Source organism: Doryrhamphus excisus, linkage group LG7 (genome assembly GCF_037039965.1).
Source record: "Doryrhamphus excisus strain RoL-2023G ecotype Guam linkage group LG7, RoL_Dexc_Guam_v1.1, whole genome shotgun sequence".
Classification (NCBI taxonomy): Eukaryota; Metazoa; Chordata; class Actinopteri; order Syngnathiformes; family Syngnathidae; genus Doryrhamphus; species Doryrhamphus excisus.
In genome coordinates this window covers 6,571,519-6,588,101 of record NC_136363.1, presented here as the reverse complement: position 1 = coordinate 6,588,101, position 16,583 = coordinate 6,571,519, and the positions used below count along the sequence as shown (strand labels likewise).

General features: G+C 40.8%; 2 protein-coding genes across 2 annotated transcripts; one reads left to right on the top strand and one right to left on the bottom strand.

Moving 5' to 3' along the window:
• Nucleotides 1-7,642: 7,642 nt before the first annotated feature.
• il6 (interleukin 6 (interferon, beta 2)) lies at nt 7,643-14,458 on the top strand. Its single transcript, XM_078791741.1, has 5 exons — nt 7,643-7,658; nt 11,563-11,744; nt 12,537-12,638; nt 12,754-12,897; nt 13,979-14,458. Exons 1-5 carry the CDS (start codon nt 7,643-7,645, stop codon nt 14,195-14,197), a joined length of 663 nt encoding a protein of 220 aa, XP_078647867.1. The 3' UTR covers nt 14,198-14,458.
• A 285-nt stretch (nt 14,459-14,743) lies between these two features.
• Nucleotides 14,744-16,298, bottom strand: tomm7 (translocase of outer mitochondrial membrane 7 homolog (yeast)). Its single transcript, XM_058046355.2, has 3 exons — nt 16,124-16,298; nt 15,497-15,545; nt 14,744-14,909 (listed from the first exon to the last, which is right to left on the bottom strand). Exons 1-3 carry the CDS (start codon nt 16,224-16,226, stop codon nt 14,894-14,896), a joined length of 168 nt encoding a protein of 55 aa, XP_057902338.1. The 5' UTR covers nt 16,227-16,298; the 3' UTR covers nt 14,744-14,893.
• Nucleotides 16,299-16,583: the final 285 nt, after the last annotated feature.

Sequence of the window (16,583 nt, the reverse complement as noted above, 5' to 3'; positions counted from 1 at the left end):
ACTGCTACTCCACCCTCAGGCTGGCTCCCACACCCCGGGGTGAGCAGGTTGACGAGACGTGCGCGTGCGTGTGATTGAGAGAGAGGGGGGCGGGGGGGTGTACCACTCCTAAAGTGCGGCCCAAGGGGCCAATTGAATTGTTTTTGCTGGCCCTCCACTACTGTGGCTTGACAGGTGCAATTGCAAATGCTCGTTTTGTTTTCTAAAAAAAGTTTAAGTTAATGAGAATAAAGTCAAAATATGTGTACATGAGGGGCATGGGTTTGATTCCCATTCGGGGTCGCGTCCGGAAGGGCATCCAACGTGAAAACTTAAATGGGTCTTATTATGCTTTTCCACTTTTTCTGACCTATAAATGTAGTTGGAATGTTTTATTCTCTTGTTAAATGATGTTTAAAAAGTTTCAGATCATTTTTAAGGTTTGCAAATTAAGGTTTGCGCACTTCAAAGTGAACTCTTAAAGAAATTCGGGATGGCTCAAAACGCTCAGTTTCAGAGGGCGTTGCAAAAACTGTTCCTTTGTGATGTCACAGAGGAGAGAACTTCCTTATATGGGCGTGTCTGTAGAACAGAAACGCTCTCCACCCTCCCCCTAGCTCTGCTTCTGTGTTTACGTTGCTAAAAAGTGGTTGTTTGGTTATTTGGTTGTAAGGGAAAGCCACATTTGTTTACAATTTCAATGACGCCACCTTCAGGCACAAATGGTTGGAGTTCCTGATTCCCTACCAGCAAAAGAAACGCATTTTAATCTGACAACGGCATTTCACACTGGACTATTTTGTGAACACGGGCCAGTATGCAGCTCGACTAGCTGGCAAACTTGCTGAAGTCCGACTCCTTTCCAACTTTACTTGGTCGTGGGGAAGAAATCTCTTAACTGTCTTTATTTTGTGTAAGTCATGGAACTAAAGCAGTTCTCTGTGTAGCATTATAGAGTGTGCATACAGGAAGTGGGGTTGCTAATAGCCATTTCCCACTTCAATTTAGTGGCTCTACCCGACTTTTTTACACACTGGTAGTCCCGCAAAACACATTAGATGTTAGCGATGCTATAGAAAACACTAAAATGCTAAAGCTACTTAGATGTTCTTGAAGTAACCTCTTTTCTTGAGAAACTTTGGACTGTCCAGTCTCTACTTCCGGATCGGATTCGGGTTCCAACACATATGGCAGAATGTTAAATGTGGACAGTTTAAAAAGATACATTGCCATTTATTATCAACTCCTATAAAGTTGGGTTAGCAGCTAGCGGCACAAACCGAAAGTCCTTCTAAGCAGTTGTGAATGTGATCAACCACAGCGCAGTGGGCGTGCCCACCTGGAGGTGGACCATGGGTGGAATACATTAAAACTTAGAAATTTAGAAACCCAAAGAAATACAGCCGAATAGGTGCAGATTCTGGACGATCTAGAAAGCTTTCTGTGCTGGTTATGTATGTAGCTGCTCCATAGGAGTCCACCACTCAATACAAAGGGCCAAAAAGGAGTACAATAGATCCAACTATGGGGGTGTTATAAGATTCAGAGAAAAAAGTTGAAATATTTATAAAATTTAAGAAACATGGAAAAAAAAAAAGATACATTTTACACAAAGAGATGCAGCCTGTTTTTTCTTTAAATATACGCAAATATATTACAAAATGTGAGTTTTCAGTATTTTCGGTGGAAAAGGTTTCATGAACGCCTTCCACCCCTAAAATGATATTAGGATGACTATTTTCTCATTTTGGGGTTAGGGGCTCTCATTGGTACGACGTTACCTGTCTCCCATTTCCATAGGTAAACAGAACAAGCCTACAGCTTATCTGTGTGTGTGTGTGTGGTGGGGGATGCCGCCATACATTCCAGTTTAACCTGAAGGAGAAGGCAGGTGAGTTGCAACATGAGAGGGCTGTTGTGTGGTTCAGACACAGAGACTCCACTTCTGGGCAGGTAGTAGTGTGGGTTCAGTCCCCACTGGGACGGTGTGAATTAGTGAATGTGAACCATTGTCTGTCTCACTGTGATTGACTGGAAACCAGTCCAGGGTGTACCCTGCCTCTCACCTGAAGTCAGCTGGGATAGGCTCCACTTCCATCCAAAATATTAGACATGTGCATAAGCCAAGGAAGAAAGCATTACATTTTGTTGCAGATGCTGTATTTAGTGTATTCTAAAGGGATTTCCACTTTGTAATGTTTTTACTGCCACCTACAGGACTGGGGTGGAAAAGGCACATACATATCATACATCTATACCATTCATTCATTCATTCATTCATTTTCTACCTAACGAGGGTCAAGGGGGTTCTGGAGCCTATCCTAGCTGTCTTCGGGCAAGAGGCGGGGTACACCCTGGACTGGTGGCCAGCCAATCACAGGGCAATTATAGACAAACAACCATTCACACTCACATTCATACCTATGGACAATTTGGAGTCACCAATTAACCTAGCATGTTTTTGGAATGTGGGAGGAAACCGGAGTATATAATAAAATAACCCCAAATCAAGACAGGCTTCACTACACATCTTAAAATACAGCCTGAAGCTCTGCCAGTATTGTTTTTTCTTCAGGAAGTCGGCAAAGCTAGCATCATATGGCTGTTATGTTAGCGCTTAAGCTCACTTAGCGAGGCTAGTGTTGCTAACTCGCTCCTTAAGAAAAACCCCACACTCAAAAATGTATACGGAAAAAATTGCGGGAATACTGGAGCCTATCCCAGCTGTCTTCGGGCGAGAGGCAGGGTACACCCTGGACTGGTAGCCAGCCAATCACAGGGCACATATAGACAAACAACCATTCACACTCACATTCATACCTACGGACAATTTCGAGTCGCCAATTAACCTAGCATGTTTTTGGAATGTGGGAGGAAACCGGAGTACCCGGAGAAAACCCACGCATGCACGGGAAGAACATGCAAACTCCACACAGAGATGGCCGAGGGTGGAATTGAACCCTGGTCTCCTAGCTGTGAGGTCTGTGCGCTAACCACACGACCGCCGTGCCGCCACATACCATTTATCCTCACAAGGGTTGCAGGTATGCTGGAGCCTATCCCAGCTGTCAGCTGGGCGAGAGGCGGGGTACACCCTGGACTGGTGGCCAGCCAATCACAGGGCACATATAGACAAACAACCATTCACACTCACATTCATACCTATTGACAATTTGGAGTCACCAATTAAGCTAACATGTTTTTGGAATGTGGGAGGAAAGCGGAGTACCCGGACAAAACCCCCACACGCTTACAGAGAATCAAACCCAGGTCCTCCCGATCTCCTGACTGTGTGGCCTACATGCTAACCACCGCAGGTGACACTCAATATGTGTCACCTTGCCGTGGAAGAGGGTGGAAAAAACTTGACATTTAATTGAAGATTTCATGTGAGCAGGATTTGAAAGATAATTTATTTGAAGCGTCGAGATGCGAGGGGGAGCCGGGTTTGCCTCTGTGAATGACATGAAGCCGTGCAGGGTTCATCTCCAGTGCACTTGTATAACTCGGGATGTCGGGTCTACTTTTTCTGATAGGATTTGTAATCTGGGATAATTAGCCCAGATTATGCCGACAACGTCGTCGTCAGAGGTTAGATGCCAGCAGACGTGCTGTATCGGTGTCTTACTTTGGTAATGGTAATGGTTTTATTTCATTTGAACATGCATCAGATTACAATTGAATGCATCACATAATCAGTTCACAGTTCCACATGTCCAAAAGGAGTAGGAAGAAGCAAAGCTTATTAAATCCTACCCCTCCATCTGGTACTTTTACAATCAGTAACTGTTACATTTGTTCACTTCCTGCTTTCCTAATATAGTTTAAGTTGTTTTTTTGTTTGTTTTTTGTTTAATTTTTTAAATTTTTTAAGTTTTTTTATTACTATTTTTATTTATTTCCTGCCTTCCTAATATAGTTTATTTTTTGACATGTTTTAATGTCTGTCCACGGCAGCATAAACGCAAAAGAAGCTCCCTGAGCATTGACGGTGAAACAGAACAGATAAATTCCCTGCTGACACCAAGCACACACATCCTTGTCAAGTTTCCCAATTCCAATTCTTTTGCAAAAAGAACAGAGCATGCAAGAGAAAAGCCACTGAGGGTGAACAATGACTATGTCTACATTTACACCCCATTTTGTGCTCTCCACCACAATTTGGAACAGTCTGGATAAAAGCCCTTGGGATGAAATATATTATAGTGCTGACTTCACTTAGAAATATAACAGCTGAGCTGCCAGTTTGGCTGGGCTTTGTGCGCTGAGCGCACACACACAGTGTTGTCATTTAACATATCCACTTCCAGAGGCTACAACATTACCTGCAAATTCAGAGAAAACAGACAGACAGAGGACCACCACCAATGCTGGAACATTGCACATAATGCTTCTCCCACCTTCAAGTGATGGAGGTCTATTTGCTTAATATGCATCCTTGTGTCAGATCCCAGCTGTGTTCTTACGTTTGTTATTTAAGAAAGAAAAAACATGACACTTGAACAGAGTTTTGACTGAGCATGCACTCTGCATATGCTCTGCTCTGCACGGATGGGGGCGCATTTTCTGCAAATGCGCAAAAAATGGGCATTGCTGCCATGAGGCGCGCATGGAGCACCAAGTTGGCCTGAGGCAGAAGGGGGAAAAAGCGGAGTCATCTGACAATAATTGACGGCGCACAGCGACTAAACACAATGGGGGCGCATTCTCGGTAAATGCGCAAAGAATGTGCATCGCTGCCACAAGGTGCGCATAGAGCACTACGTTGGCCTGAGGCAGAAAAGGAGGGAAAACAGCTGACTAATCTGAAAAGGTGCATGTTACCACATTAATTGACGGTGCACAGCGTCTGACCAAAACGGGGGCGCATTCACGGTAAATGCGCAAAGAACGTGCATTGCTGCCATAAGGCGTGCATGGAGCACCAAGTTGGCCTGAGGCAGAAGGGGGAAGAAGCTGAGTAATCTGACACAGTGCATGTTGCCACAATAATTGACGATGCATGTCACCTCAACAAAATGGGGGCCACATTCCCAGTAAATGCGCCCATTTTAAAACATAAAATCGAGCACTACTGTTTGTTGGCTTTGAAACAAAACAAAGCCACTTCAGCATCAATCCAGCAAAGGCTCATTTATTTCTTGTTGTGTTGTAGCTAAATTGCTGAGAAGGAGATTTTTTTTTGGTGCCTTTTCTTTAGAGAATGATAAAATAAGCTGCCTTGGTACCCCCCCCCCCTGGGGACTCCACTACACCGACACCCGCCACCGGTACCTGCTCATACAGAGCCCCAGATGCACACACAGCAAATAAAGCTGATAATATGGCATGTTGAATGGATGATTCCAGCATAATACCTGCAGGTTGCACAGGGATTATTATTATTGGGTAGAGAGAGGCGAGAAGAGATGAGGAACACAAGGAACGTGAGGGACAAGCGGGAGGGAGAGAGAGAGAGTGAAGCAATTACCATAGGACTTGGCAAAGCCTTTCATCCCAAAACTGTCATCTACACACAATTGTATGCATTACACCCCCCACCAACCCCCCAAGCCTGCGTCCTGCATATAAACTCAACATCTGCACACATACATACATACATGGTCAGACATCTTCATCACACACACACACACACACTGAGAGCTCTCTTCAAACAAATGCACTCTTGATTAAATATTGAAGAGTGCCTGCATGCGCTTTAACCAAGTGAAGATACATAATGGAACTCCACATCCACAGAAGAAGAGGGAAGAGAAAACGCCAATGCGATGAGGTGAACTCAACCATTGTGATGCTTGACATTTCATTTTGCAAATTCAAATATATATTTTGTGTATATGGTGTAGGATTAACGATCTTTTCTCAAGGATGCTTGAAGACAGCGCTGGCATTTGGACAGAACAAATGACAAAGCTATTAAGGAACATTACATACTCATTTTAACTCAGCATTAACTCAGCATTAACTCAGCATTATCCTCACAAATATTTCAATTTTAGAAACATTCATTCATTTTCTACCGCTTTTCCTCACGAGGGTCGCGGGGGTGCTGGAGCCTATCCCAGCTGTCTTCGGGCGAGAGGCGGGGTACACCCCGAACTGGTCGCCAGCCAATCACTGTGCACATATAGCAGGATTTCCATGGAAACACTGCACAAAGAAGTGCAGTATCTGGAAGATCTAGAAAACCTTATGTGTGGGTTATTGTGTGTAGCTGCTCTATAGGAGTCCACAACTCAACACATTAATTCATTCATTCATTTTCTACCGCTTATCCCAGCTGTCTTCGGGCGAGAGGCGGGGACTGGTGGCCAGCCAATCACAGGGCACATATAGACAAACAACCATTCACACTCACATTCATACCTATGGACAATTTGGAGCGGCCAATTAACCTAGCATGTTTTTGGAATGTGGGAGGAAAGAGAACAACTCCACACAGAGATGGCCGAGGGTGGAATTGAACCCTGGTCTCCTAGCTGTGAGGTCTGTGTGCTAACCACTATACCGAATTTTAGAAACATCTTAAATAATTATGTATATATTTTATACACATATGTAATTATATTATGTCGCATTACATCATAATTACATCATCGTTTGACGCCCCCGCGCAACCTGAAGCTCCATTGTTCCAGATCATGATAATCAGCACAGTCAAGGTTCCATTTTTTCCTCTCATCAGATAATACAATTATACAATTATACTTTACTTTGTTGACATTAAATGTATTATTTTATAGTTTTTTATCATGCACAAGAAATATCCTATATATGTTTACAGTGTCTAAACATGTATAAAATATATATTATATTATATATATAATATATATTATATTATATATTATATTATATATTATAAATATATATTATAATATATATAATTTATTGTAAAATTAATAAATAAAATTAACACAATATGTCATATTTAATATGATATTATGTTATAATCTACATTAAACAATGTTTGTAATATTTGTACTGTTTACATTTTTATTAAAGATGTGCAATAAAATATTGATGTCTGGGTTTTTTTTCCTTGCAAATTTCAAAAAACAACAAAAGTTGGGAATGATAGTAATAACACAGCATTTTATAAAATAAAAAAAAATAGATGCAACTATAATAGTGCAGCAAGAAGGGTGTTGTAGCTGTTGCAACATCGCCATCTAGCCGTTAGACGAGTCAACTGCAGTTTACAGTCAAATCAATGGTGTCAAAACGTATGACTTTTAGGCTTACATTTGATTCTAGAAACATTGATATCATATCGTCAAACGAGCATCTTCAAATGCATTATTTTATGAGTAAAATACCTCTACTAAAAAACCAAAAAAACTAACTTTGACAGTATTTTTGAAAGTATTTCTAATTATAGGCTGGTGTCTAACCTCCCATTTGCTGAATCTGCCCTTTCTAAAGTGACATTATTATTATTTATGGTTGTGACACCTCCTCAATATTATTATTATTATTATTATTACTCAGTGGTGCCTAAGATACCATCGATGACACTATTTTACTGGAACTCCGTGTATTTAATGACACTGTGGTGTCACTTGCGGAGTTCCACAAGGATCAGTGCTTGGTCCTCTTCTGTTTAACATTTACATGCTGCCGCTCGGCAACATCATTCGCAAACATAAGATTAGCTTTCACTGTTATGCCAACAACACTCAGCTGTACAGCCCGGGACTGCTCTAATCTGGAGGCATGTCTCAATAATATTAAATAAATAAAACCTGACAAAACTCAAATGTTGAATTTTTTTTAACAGTTAAATCAAACCTGGTTGTACACACCCCTCCAGCAAATGTAGGAAAATAGAACCAAATCTATACAGTGATGATGACACTTTCATTTTCCCCATGTATTCAAAGAACAAGTTACACAAAAACGAAAAAATGAACAGAACTTCCCTGATTGTGTCTTTCATTGATAAGAAAAGACACAAATGAGGAACAGTCACATGCTGATACTAAATTGGGTCAAATTGTAATTTAAGCCATGCTGTGAATGATGAGACAGGAATTTTATTCTATATTATATTATATTGCATAATGATTAAATCATAAAAATTCAAACAAAGCCAAAGGGGAAAAAAATATGAACTTTACGCTATTTTTATGTGTCTCACCAACTGCAGCGAATTTCAATAGAAGCATAAGAGGAAGTGAAATGGAAAAAAAGGTGATGAAGAGGAAGTCTGAGTAGATGTCGGAGAATACAAAGAATGCTGATTAATTAAACATACTGTGGTGGTAAAAAAAAGAGTTCCCATGTTTGTCACACTTCAATGTTTCATATTGACCAATGACAGCACAACTGAACACAAAATGCAGTTTTTCAATGAAATTTTTTTTATGATTAAAAAAATCCAAACTTACATGGCCCTTGTGTGAAAAAGTGATTGTCTCTTCCATTAAAACATAACTTAAGTGAAATTAGTTAAGATTTAGCAGTCTGGAAAAACGTTCTAAAGCAGTGGGACTCCAGCCAAGCACAGTGAGAGCCATTGTTCACAAATAGTGAAAACATGGAACACTGGTGACCCTTCCCAGGACTGGCAGGCCAACCAAAATGAGCAAAACTAATCTAATCCATGAGGTCACAAAAGACCTCACAACAACATTCGAAGAACTGCAGGCCTCACTTGCCTCAGTTAAGGTTCATGACTCCACCATAAGAAGCACAAACCGCCAAGAGTTCCATGACCAAAGCCAGACCAAGACCTTTGGGAAAATACTCTGCAGTACTTTGTACGGTGTTCTGGCGCTAAAGTAATGGCTCGTTACAGAAAAAAAAACATCATACCAACAGTAAAATATGGTGGTGGTAGTATGATGGTCTGAGCTGTTTTACTGCTTCAGGACCTGGAAGACTTTCTGTGATAAATGGAACCATGAACTGCTATCTCGAAGTCCACCTCTGAACATGAAGACTTTGGAGTAACCTAGTCTAAGTCCTGACCTGAATCCTATTGAGATGCTGTGGCATGACCTTCAAAATACTGCAATGACCCTTAGGGGTATTATGTGTTACTGTGTTGTATTTGCGCATGTGTTGCCATGGGGAGATATGTTCTGGGGTTGGGAAGGAAAAACGGTGACGGACAGGAAGTGAGGCAGAACCCGCATGTTAGGGAATTGTAGGCGTGGGTTACGGTCAAGTCAGTTGCCGTTGATAGGAAGCATTGTTCTTAGGACCTTCATAAAAAAAATGTTCCGCCCGTCTGGTCTGGTTTTAGGCTGAGCTTAGAGTGTTACAATACGCTTCATACTGGAATTATTGTACCATTTTCATACAGTTATTTCAATCTATGTGGATTATTGTATCATTTTTAATCCAGTGTATTTAACAGGCAATGCAAGTGTATTTTTGTGAGTGTTTTCAACAATAAAAGTCACTTTTCTTAAAAAAAAGACCAAAAAAAAAACCAAGATTTCCACAGATGAAATGCCAGCATTCCTTTCTTACAACATCCCCAAGAGAGCAGATCTGGTATCAACACTGTGGAAGTTCTCACACTTTCACTGAAGACTAGTTTGAGTGACCTCAAGTTAGTATCACAATGAAATGACTACGTTCATCTTGAACCTCTCCTATTGGTTTGTGAGACGAGTCACATCTCTGACTTAAGACGTAAAAAGAGATTATTATTTAGTTGATCGATGAGCCAAGTGAGCCAAGTCACATGTGACTCAGAAGTCTCCAGCAAATTACCGCAGTATTCCTTTTTATCAGTGACTAAACCCTGAGAGGAAATGAGTATAATGGATCTGTCTGACTCTCTGACTCTCTGACCCTGACTCTCTCAGGGTACACCCTGGACTGGTGGCCGGCCAATCACAGGGCACATATACACAAACAACCATTCACACTCACATTCATACCTATGGACAATTTGGAGTCACCAATTAACCTAGCATGTTTTTGGAATGTGGGAGGAAACCGGAGTACCTGGAGAAAACCCACGCATGCACGGGGAGAACATTCCAAACTGGGTGGAATTGAACCCTGGTCTCCTAGCTGTGAGGTCTGCGCGCTAACCACTCGACCGCCGTGCCGCCCTGTAGTAGACATGATAAGAGGAAATAAGCAATTTATGATATATCGACTGCTCGTGTGTGTCGCCGTAAATGTGGTCCCTCGGGGTGCTGAGTGGCGGGCAGACAGGAGTTTTAGCTTTAGCATGTTTTTGACATAAACGTTACAGCGATCTAGTCTGGTGCTTGTGTGTCTCACCGAACATTACAGTAATATTACTGACACCTAGTGGCCAGTGTAGAATACTAAGCATCCTAGATAGAGAGAAATAGAGAGAGAAATAGAGAGAGAACTAGAGAGAGAAATAGAGAGAGAAATAGAGAGAGAAATAGAGAGAGAAATAGAGAGAGAGATAGAGAGCTAGAGGGCTAGAGAGCTAGAGAGCTAGAGAGCTAGAGAGCTAGATAGATAGATAGATAGATAGATAGATAGATAGATAGATAGATAGATAGATAGATAGATAGATAGATAGATAGATAGATAGATAGATAGATAGATAGATAGATAGATAGATAGATAGATAGATAGATAGATAGATAGATAGATAGATAGATAATGTGGAGAATAAAAAGATGACATCAAATATGAACATCAATGTACAGCGTAAACAGTAAATTGCACACATAATTTCAATAATTTTGAATAAATAATATTCAGTCATCATTTTCAGTGACATAATCATGACATTGAACTGATGCAGGCCGGCTGGGGGTTCCTCCCTTTGATGTGGGGGTCCGCCCATCTGTCGGGGTCAGGGGGCTCGGGTTTTGTTTTTCCATTTAATTGTGGTAATTGTTTTTAATTTTGTAAAGCACTTTGTGTTGCATGTCTTTGCAGGAAAAGTGCTATACAAATAAAGTTGATTTGATTTGATAAGCTGCATAGAAAATGGATGGATGCAAGAATCCTGTATAACCAGAATAAATTTGACTGGGCATCCATGATACTGTATACAGGCGGTGGTTTTGTGGTTATGTACGCACTCCCATAAATTAATTACTTATTTCTGGTCGCTCGAGAACCAGTTTTGATCATCCCATGCAGTAGTAGTCTTACTATTTACTTTCTATGACTTTATATAGTATAGTGTGTATTAGTGCCCTTCATGTGTTCTGTGTATGTAAACTTTAGCTGTAAGATCCGACTTACACCAAAACTGAACTCATATCACAGCCAAGGGATAGAACTTACACAATAAAGTATGTATTGAATAATATATTGAATGAATACAGACAGGCGGAGAAGTATGATGTCAAAGGAGGAACCCCAACAAAGAATTACTATCGTCATGTTTGAGGGAGGAAGGTATTAGGAAATCCCTGCGGTCAGAGGAATATATAATGCCCGGCCAATGTCAAGATGAGACAAGCTCCACGGGACCCGGGCGGTCAGCAACAAGAGGAAGCTCAACCCAACCAGCGACGCAATATGTCCACTGAAGCCCGTAAGTGAAACTGTTACTACCGGCTGTGAATGGTGCACGTTTCCTGTCCTCTACTTCCTCTTTCCATTCATGCTTTTCGAATGCTTTCACAGACATACAGGCACTCGCTGCGTGGACGCTGGCCGCTCTGATGGTGTGCGGCGCAGGGGCTCCTCTGACAGAGGCGCCCAGTGCCCTTCCATTGGGTGTGGAGGAGATGGAGCACTCGGACCCAACCAGCTCATCCCCAGTTTGGGATTCTGTTATTCGCGCAGCAAAACACCACAAGGAAACAGTAAGTGGAACCTTAACAGTTTCTTCTCTTTTTTTGGTCAAATACTAGGAGACCAGGGTTCAATTCCCCCCTCGGCCATCTCTGTGTGGAGTTTGCATGTTCTCCCCGTGCATGCATGGGTTTTTCTCCGGGTACTCCGGTTTCCTCCCACATTCCAAAAACATGCTAGGTTAATTAGTGACTCCAAATTGTCCATAGGTATGAATGTGAGTGTGAATGGTTGTTTGTCTATATGTGCCCTGTGATTGGCTGGCGACCAGTCCAGGGTGTACCCCGCCTCTCGCCCGAAGACAGCTGGGATAGGCTCCAGCATTCCCGCAATTTTTTCCGTATACATTTTTAGAGTGCGTGGTTTTTCTTAAGGAGGGAGTTAGCAACACTAGCCTAGCTAAGTGAGCTTAAGCGCTAACATAACAGCCATATGATGCTAGCTTTGCCGACTTCCTGAAGAAAAAACTATACTGGCAGAGCTTCAGGCTGTATTTTAAGATGTGTAGTGAAGCCTGTCTTGATTTGGGGTTATTTTATTATATACTCCGGTTTCCTCCCACATTCCAAAAACATGCTAGGTTCATTGGCGACTCCGAATTGTCCATAGGTATGAATGTGAGTGTGAATGGTTGTTTGTCTATATGTGCCCTGTGATTGGCTGGCTGGCGACCAGTCCAGGGTGTACCCCGCCTCTCGCCCAAAGACAGCTGGGATAGGCTCCAGCACCCCCTGTGAGGAAAAGCGGTAGAAAATGAATGAATGAATGAACATTCCTGATTGTCATTCTTTCTGAATTGTCAGTTTGAAGATGAATTCCCAAATAAAGATTGGTATCCTCATGTACTGGAGAACTACAGAGTGCCATCGCTTCCAACAAAATGCCCTAACGTCAACTTCAGCAAGGTAAAGAAGGAGAAAAATCTCCAAATATTTCACCCCCCCAGTATACGGAATACTACAGTATTACACTTTTCAGTATCATCATGACACAATTTTTTTTTATCCTTCCTCTCACCAGGAGGCTTGTCTTCACCGCATGGCCCAAGGTTTGTCCTTCTACATAAGTCTTCTGAAACACGTGGAGAAGGCGTATCCCAGCAGTGTAATGCTGTTTGAGGCCAAACGCAACACCGGACTCATACTCAGTTTCATTCGACAAAAGGTACGTCTGAAATATTGTCATTTTTTTGAAAAATCATTTGAATATAATATCTTCACCAAAGACATTTAATAGAAAAACACATTTCGCAATTTATTACTGTACTTCAGTGGGGGAATCTGCGGTAAAAACTAACTAAACAATATATATTGACTAATTTAGCACAATTGTATTTTGCATAGTATTTCCATTAGATTAGTAGTACACATTAAAGTAGAAGTCGCACTAAATTTATGGTAGTATTCTCAATACTACCATATACTGATACTGAATGATTGCCTGTCTTTTGTATGAACTGTAAAGCTGTCTTTATAGTATACAATGCTATCATGGAATATTTTACACATAAAAAACACCAGTAAAAATAATAAAAAAAAAAAGAATGCATTTCTGCTTTTATTTTAGTCTTTTTACCTAATTAAAAATACCGTATAACATATCTGGCTTATTAGATCATAATAAATATATTAATGCCCTATAGTACTCTCATAATAATTCTCATAATAATACTCCCATTAATAACCTGCACATTAGTTTATTCTACTTGCTTCTAGGAAGTAAGTACCTTGCCTTCGACATCATTGAAAATTCCTTGCTTTATACAGAACAGGGGTGGGCAAATATTTTGACTCGTGGGCCACATTGAGTTAACAAAATTGTCGACGGGGGTCAGAACATATATATCACACACACACTATTTTATAACGAGAATTTTCCTTGAATTATTTGTCTAATTTTATCCGTAAAAGTGTTATACTATCAGCTATATGTTCTCATGTCCCTTTTTTCAGGAGCACTTTAAGCATCTTATGTAATTTAATTTTACATTTTTATTTTTTACTGAATAAGACAGTTTGTATGTTAAAAGTTTAAATACTTAGAAAGCAACTGACGGGCCTGATTCAAACGCTTGGTGGACCGCATGTGGCCCCCAGGCCATAGTTTGCGCACCCTTGATATCGAAGAATACCCCAACGTGCGTTAGCCATGCCCAATTTCAGATGATTTAGAAGTGCTAGTCACATGACAATTAAGATGTCACAGTCACATGACAATAACATGACCTTCCACCCTGTCCCCGCAGATGAAGAAACCCGACCAGGTCACAAGTCTGAGCAGCAGCGAGGAAGAAACCCTGCTGAGTATGCTGCGGAACGATGATACTTTCCACAGTAAGATGACGGCGCACAGCATCCTGCGGGAGCTCTACATCTTCCTGATGGACGGAAAGCGGGCGCTGGCCCGTAAAGAGAGGCGGAGGGGAAGCGCTGCTATCAATGGCGGGGTGTCCCTGCTTGTCTAGATCCTTTGGTCTAATGCACTACGGTCATGATACCAGCCGTGAAGGGAAGTTGTGCAAAAAAAAAAAAAAATTGAATTGAATGAGGTCAAATTGAGGAAGTTTTTCCCGAGGTGTCGTAATTCATTGACTGAATGATGATGACATGACTTTCTCAATGACGCACTAAGACATGTCTTTTTTTTTTTTTATTATTTATTCTTTGGAAAAATATTTATTGCTCAAATGTGGGCAATTTATTTATTACAATTAATTTAAATTATTTATTTTTAAGACCTATTTAACGTAACTTTATACCTGGTTGCCTGTATTTCTAAATCTATTTATTTTACACTGAACGTAAAATGAATGTATTTTTGTAAATATGTATTAATAAAAACATTTGTTCGCATCAGTGATTCTCAATTATTTTTTATCCTCTCCCAAGTGAACAGAAAATCTTTCAGGCCCTGCCCCGCATTGTTCAAGGATGTACTTTGCAAAAAAACAAAACATAACCCTAAACATCGCATACTCATGAGTGCCAATAATGGTGCTTGACTAATGGGATTTTAGTGATATTTTGGTTTATTTTTTACAATTGAAGTATAATTTGATAAAATCAACATGCACTGAAATGATGACTTGGTAGACATTTCACTACGAAGCAGGACATGGTGGTCTGCAGACAGGAATTATCGACGGTGGCGTTCATGTTCCTCATCCCCATAGTAAACTAGAGAGACACACAAAAACAAAATCAACCAAAATCTGCGTTTCATTTGTCAATCGCGCATTTCTGTCGGAAATTTAAGGTGAATCCTTTCAAGGATAACCTTTTATTTGTCCATATGCCCCCTAGTGACTGATGTAGAATACTACATTCACAAGTTGAATGCTGGTATTAATGGCTATTCATTTCTGTATTGGAATTTTTGTTAATTTAGCCATTTTTATGCTTGAAATGCTTGTCATTTGGGCAAAAAAAAATCCGTACACTGTGTTGAAATATGCATTTTTTTTACAAATAACAGGCCACATCAACCACAAAACCATGATGATGTATTAATTGTTGAAAAACTGCGATACAGGAAGGGAGAGATTTTCGAACAGCGATGTAGCGAGAGATGTATTCTATTCCAATGAATATTAATCTTTATAAAGGAAGATTGTATGGTTCATTTCTTTCCAACGCCAAATTTTGGCTGCACATTTGTATTGCATGTACCACTCATTGAGGAAATATAAAACAATACAAAAAACATACTTGGGATACTTCACCAACAGCTCTCATATTTAATGGTCACTGTGTAGAATTTATACCTCAAGACTGTGGGATCTGGCATTCCTGGATCTGCTCCTCGTTTGAAACCTGTTGTAGGAAATTAAGAAAAGCATATTAGAATGTTTGTTAATTATTTTCAACGATGATGCAGTTGATGGAGGCTTCTAGTTCAAGCAAAGGTCTAAATGGGAGCCATTTTTAGAGTTTTTATGCAACCATTCAAGAGGTTATCTACAACCGGGTGAACAAAAACAAAACATTCTCTTTGACGTAACCAAAATGAATTTGGCAATGGGCGTATTTCCCACTGGAGGTGATTTCACAAACGTAAGCTTCTCAACTTCCCAATCGGACACATTATACTTCCGTTCAAACATTGCTTTACGTTCTGTTAATTTTGAGCGCCGTGGTGATACGTTCACTAAATTACTTCCGGTGTGACCCTCAACTCGTCATTCAAACATTAACTAACACAATTTCACTCAAATTAAATATATGTTATTACATGTTTTTATTATGTTATTATACAATAGAGTACCCACCTACTCAGAACCACTTTTATAGCGAAACAAGGCTACAAAAGGTAGAGTGTCAACCCGCTAGCGAGCGAGGCTAACACGAGAGTAGCATGTTTTATCTAACCTCTTCCGCATCGTCATACTCACCCAAGTATAGGACAGTGGGAATAAAACCCCATCGGATGACGAACTGGCCGCATTGGAAAAGCTGCTGCAGCCGTTGTTTGGTCTCTTTGCTTATTTTCGCCATTTTTTCTTAACCTGTGTAGCGAAGACGCCGCTACTTGCTAACTAAAGGACACCGGAAGAGGAAACACTTGATGACAACCTCAAGGAAAACCAGGTGTCGGCACTTGTCGCCATCTTGTGGGTGGAATATGCAACTGCAACTAATGTATGTTCATTCATTTTCTACCGCTTTTTCCTCACGAGGGTCGCGGGGGGTGCTGGAGCCTATCCCAGCTGACTTCGGGCGAGAGGCGGGGTACACCCTGGACTGGTCAGCCAATCACAGGGCACATATAGACAAACAACCATTCACACTCACATTCATACCTATGGACAATTTGGAGTCGCCAATTAACCTAGCATGTTCTTGGAATGTGGG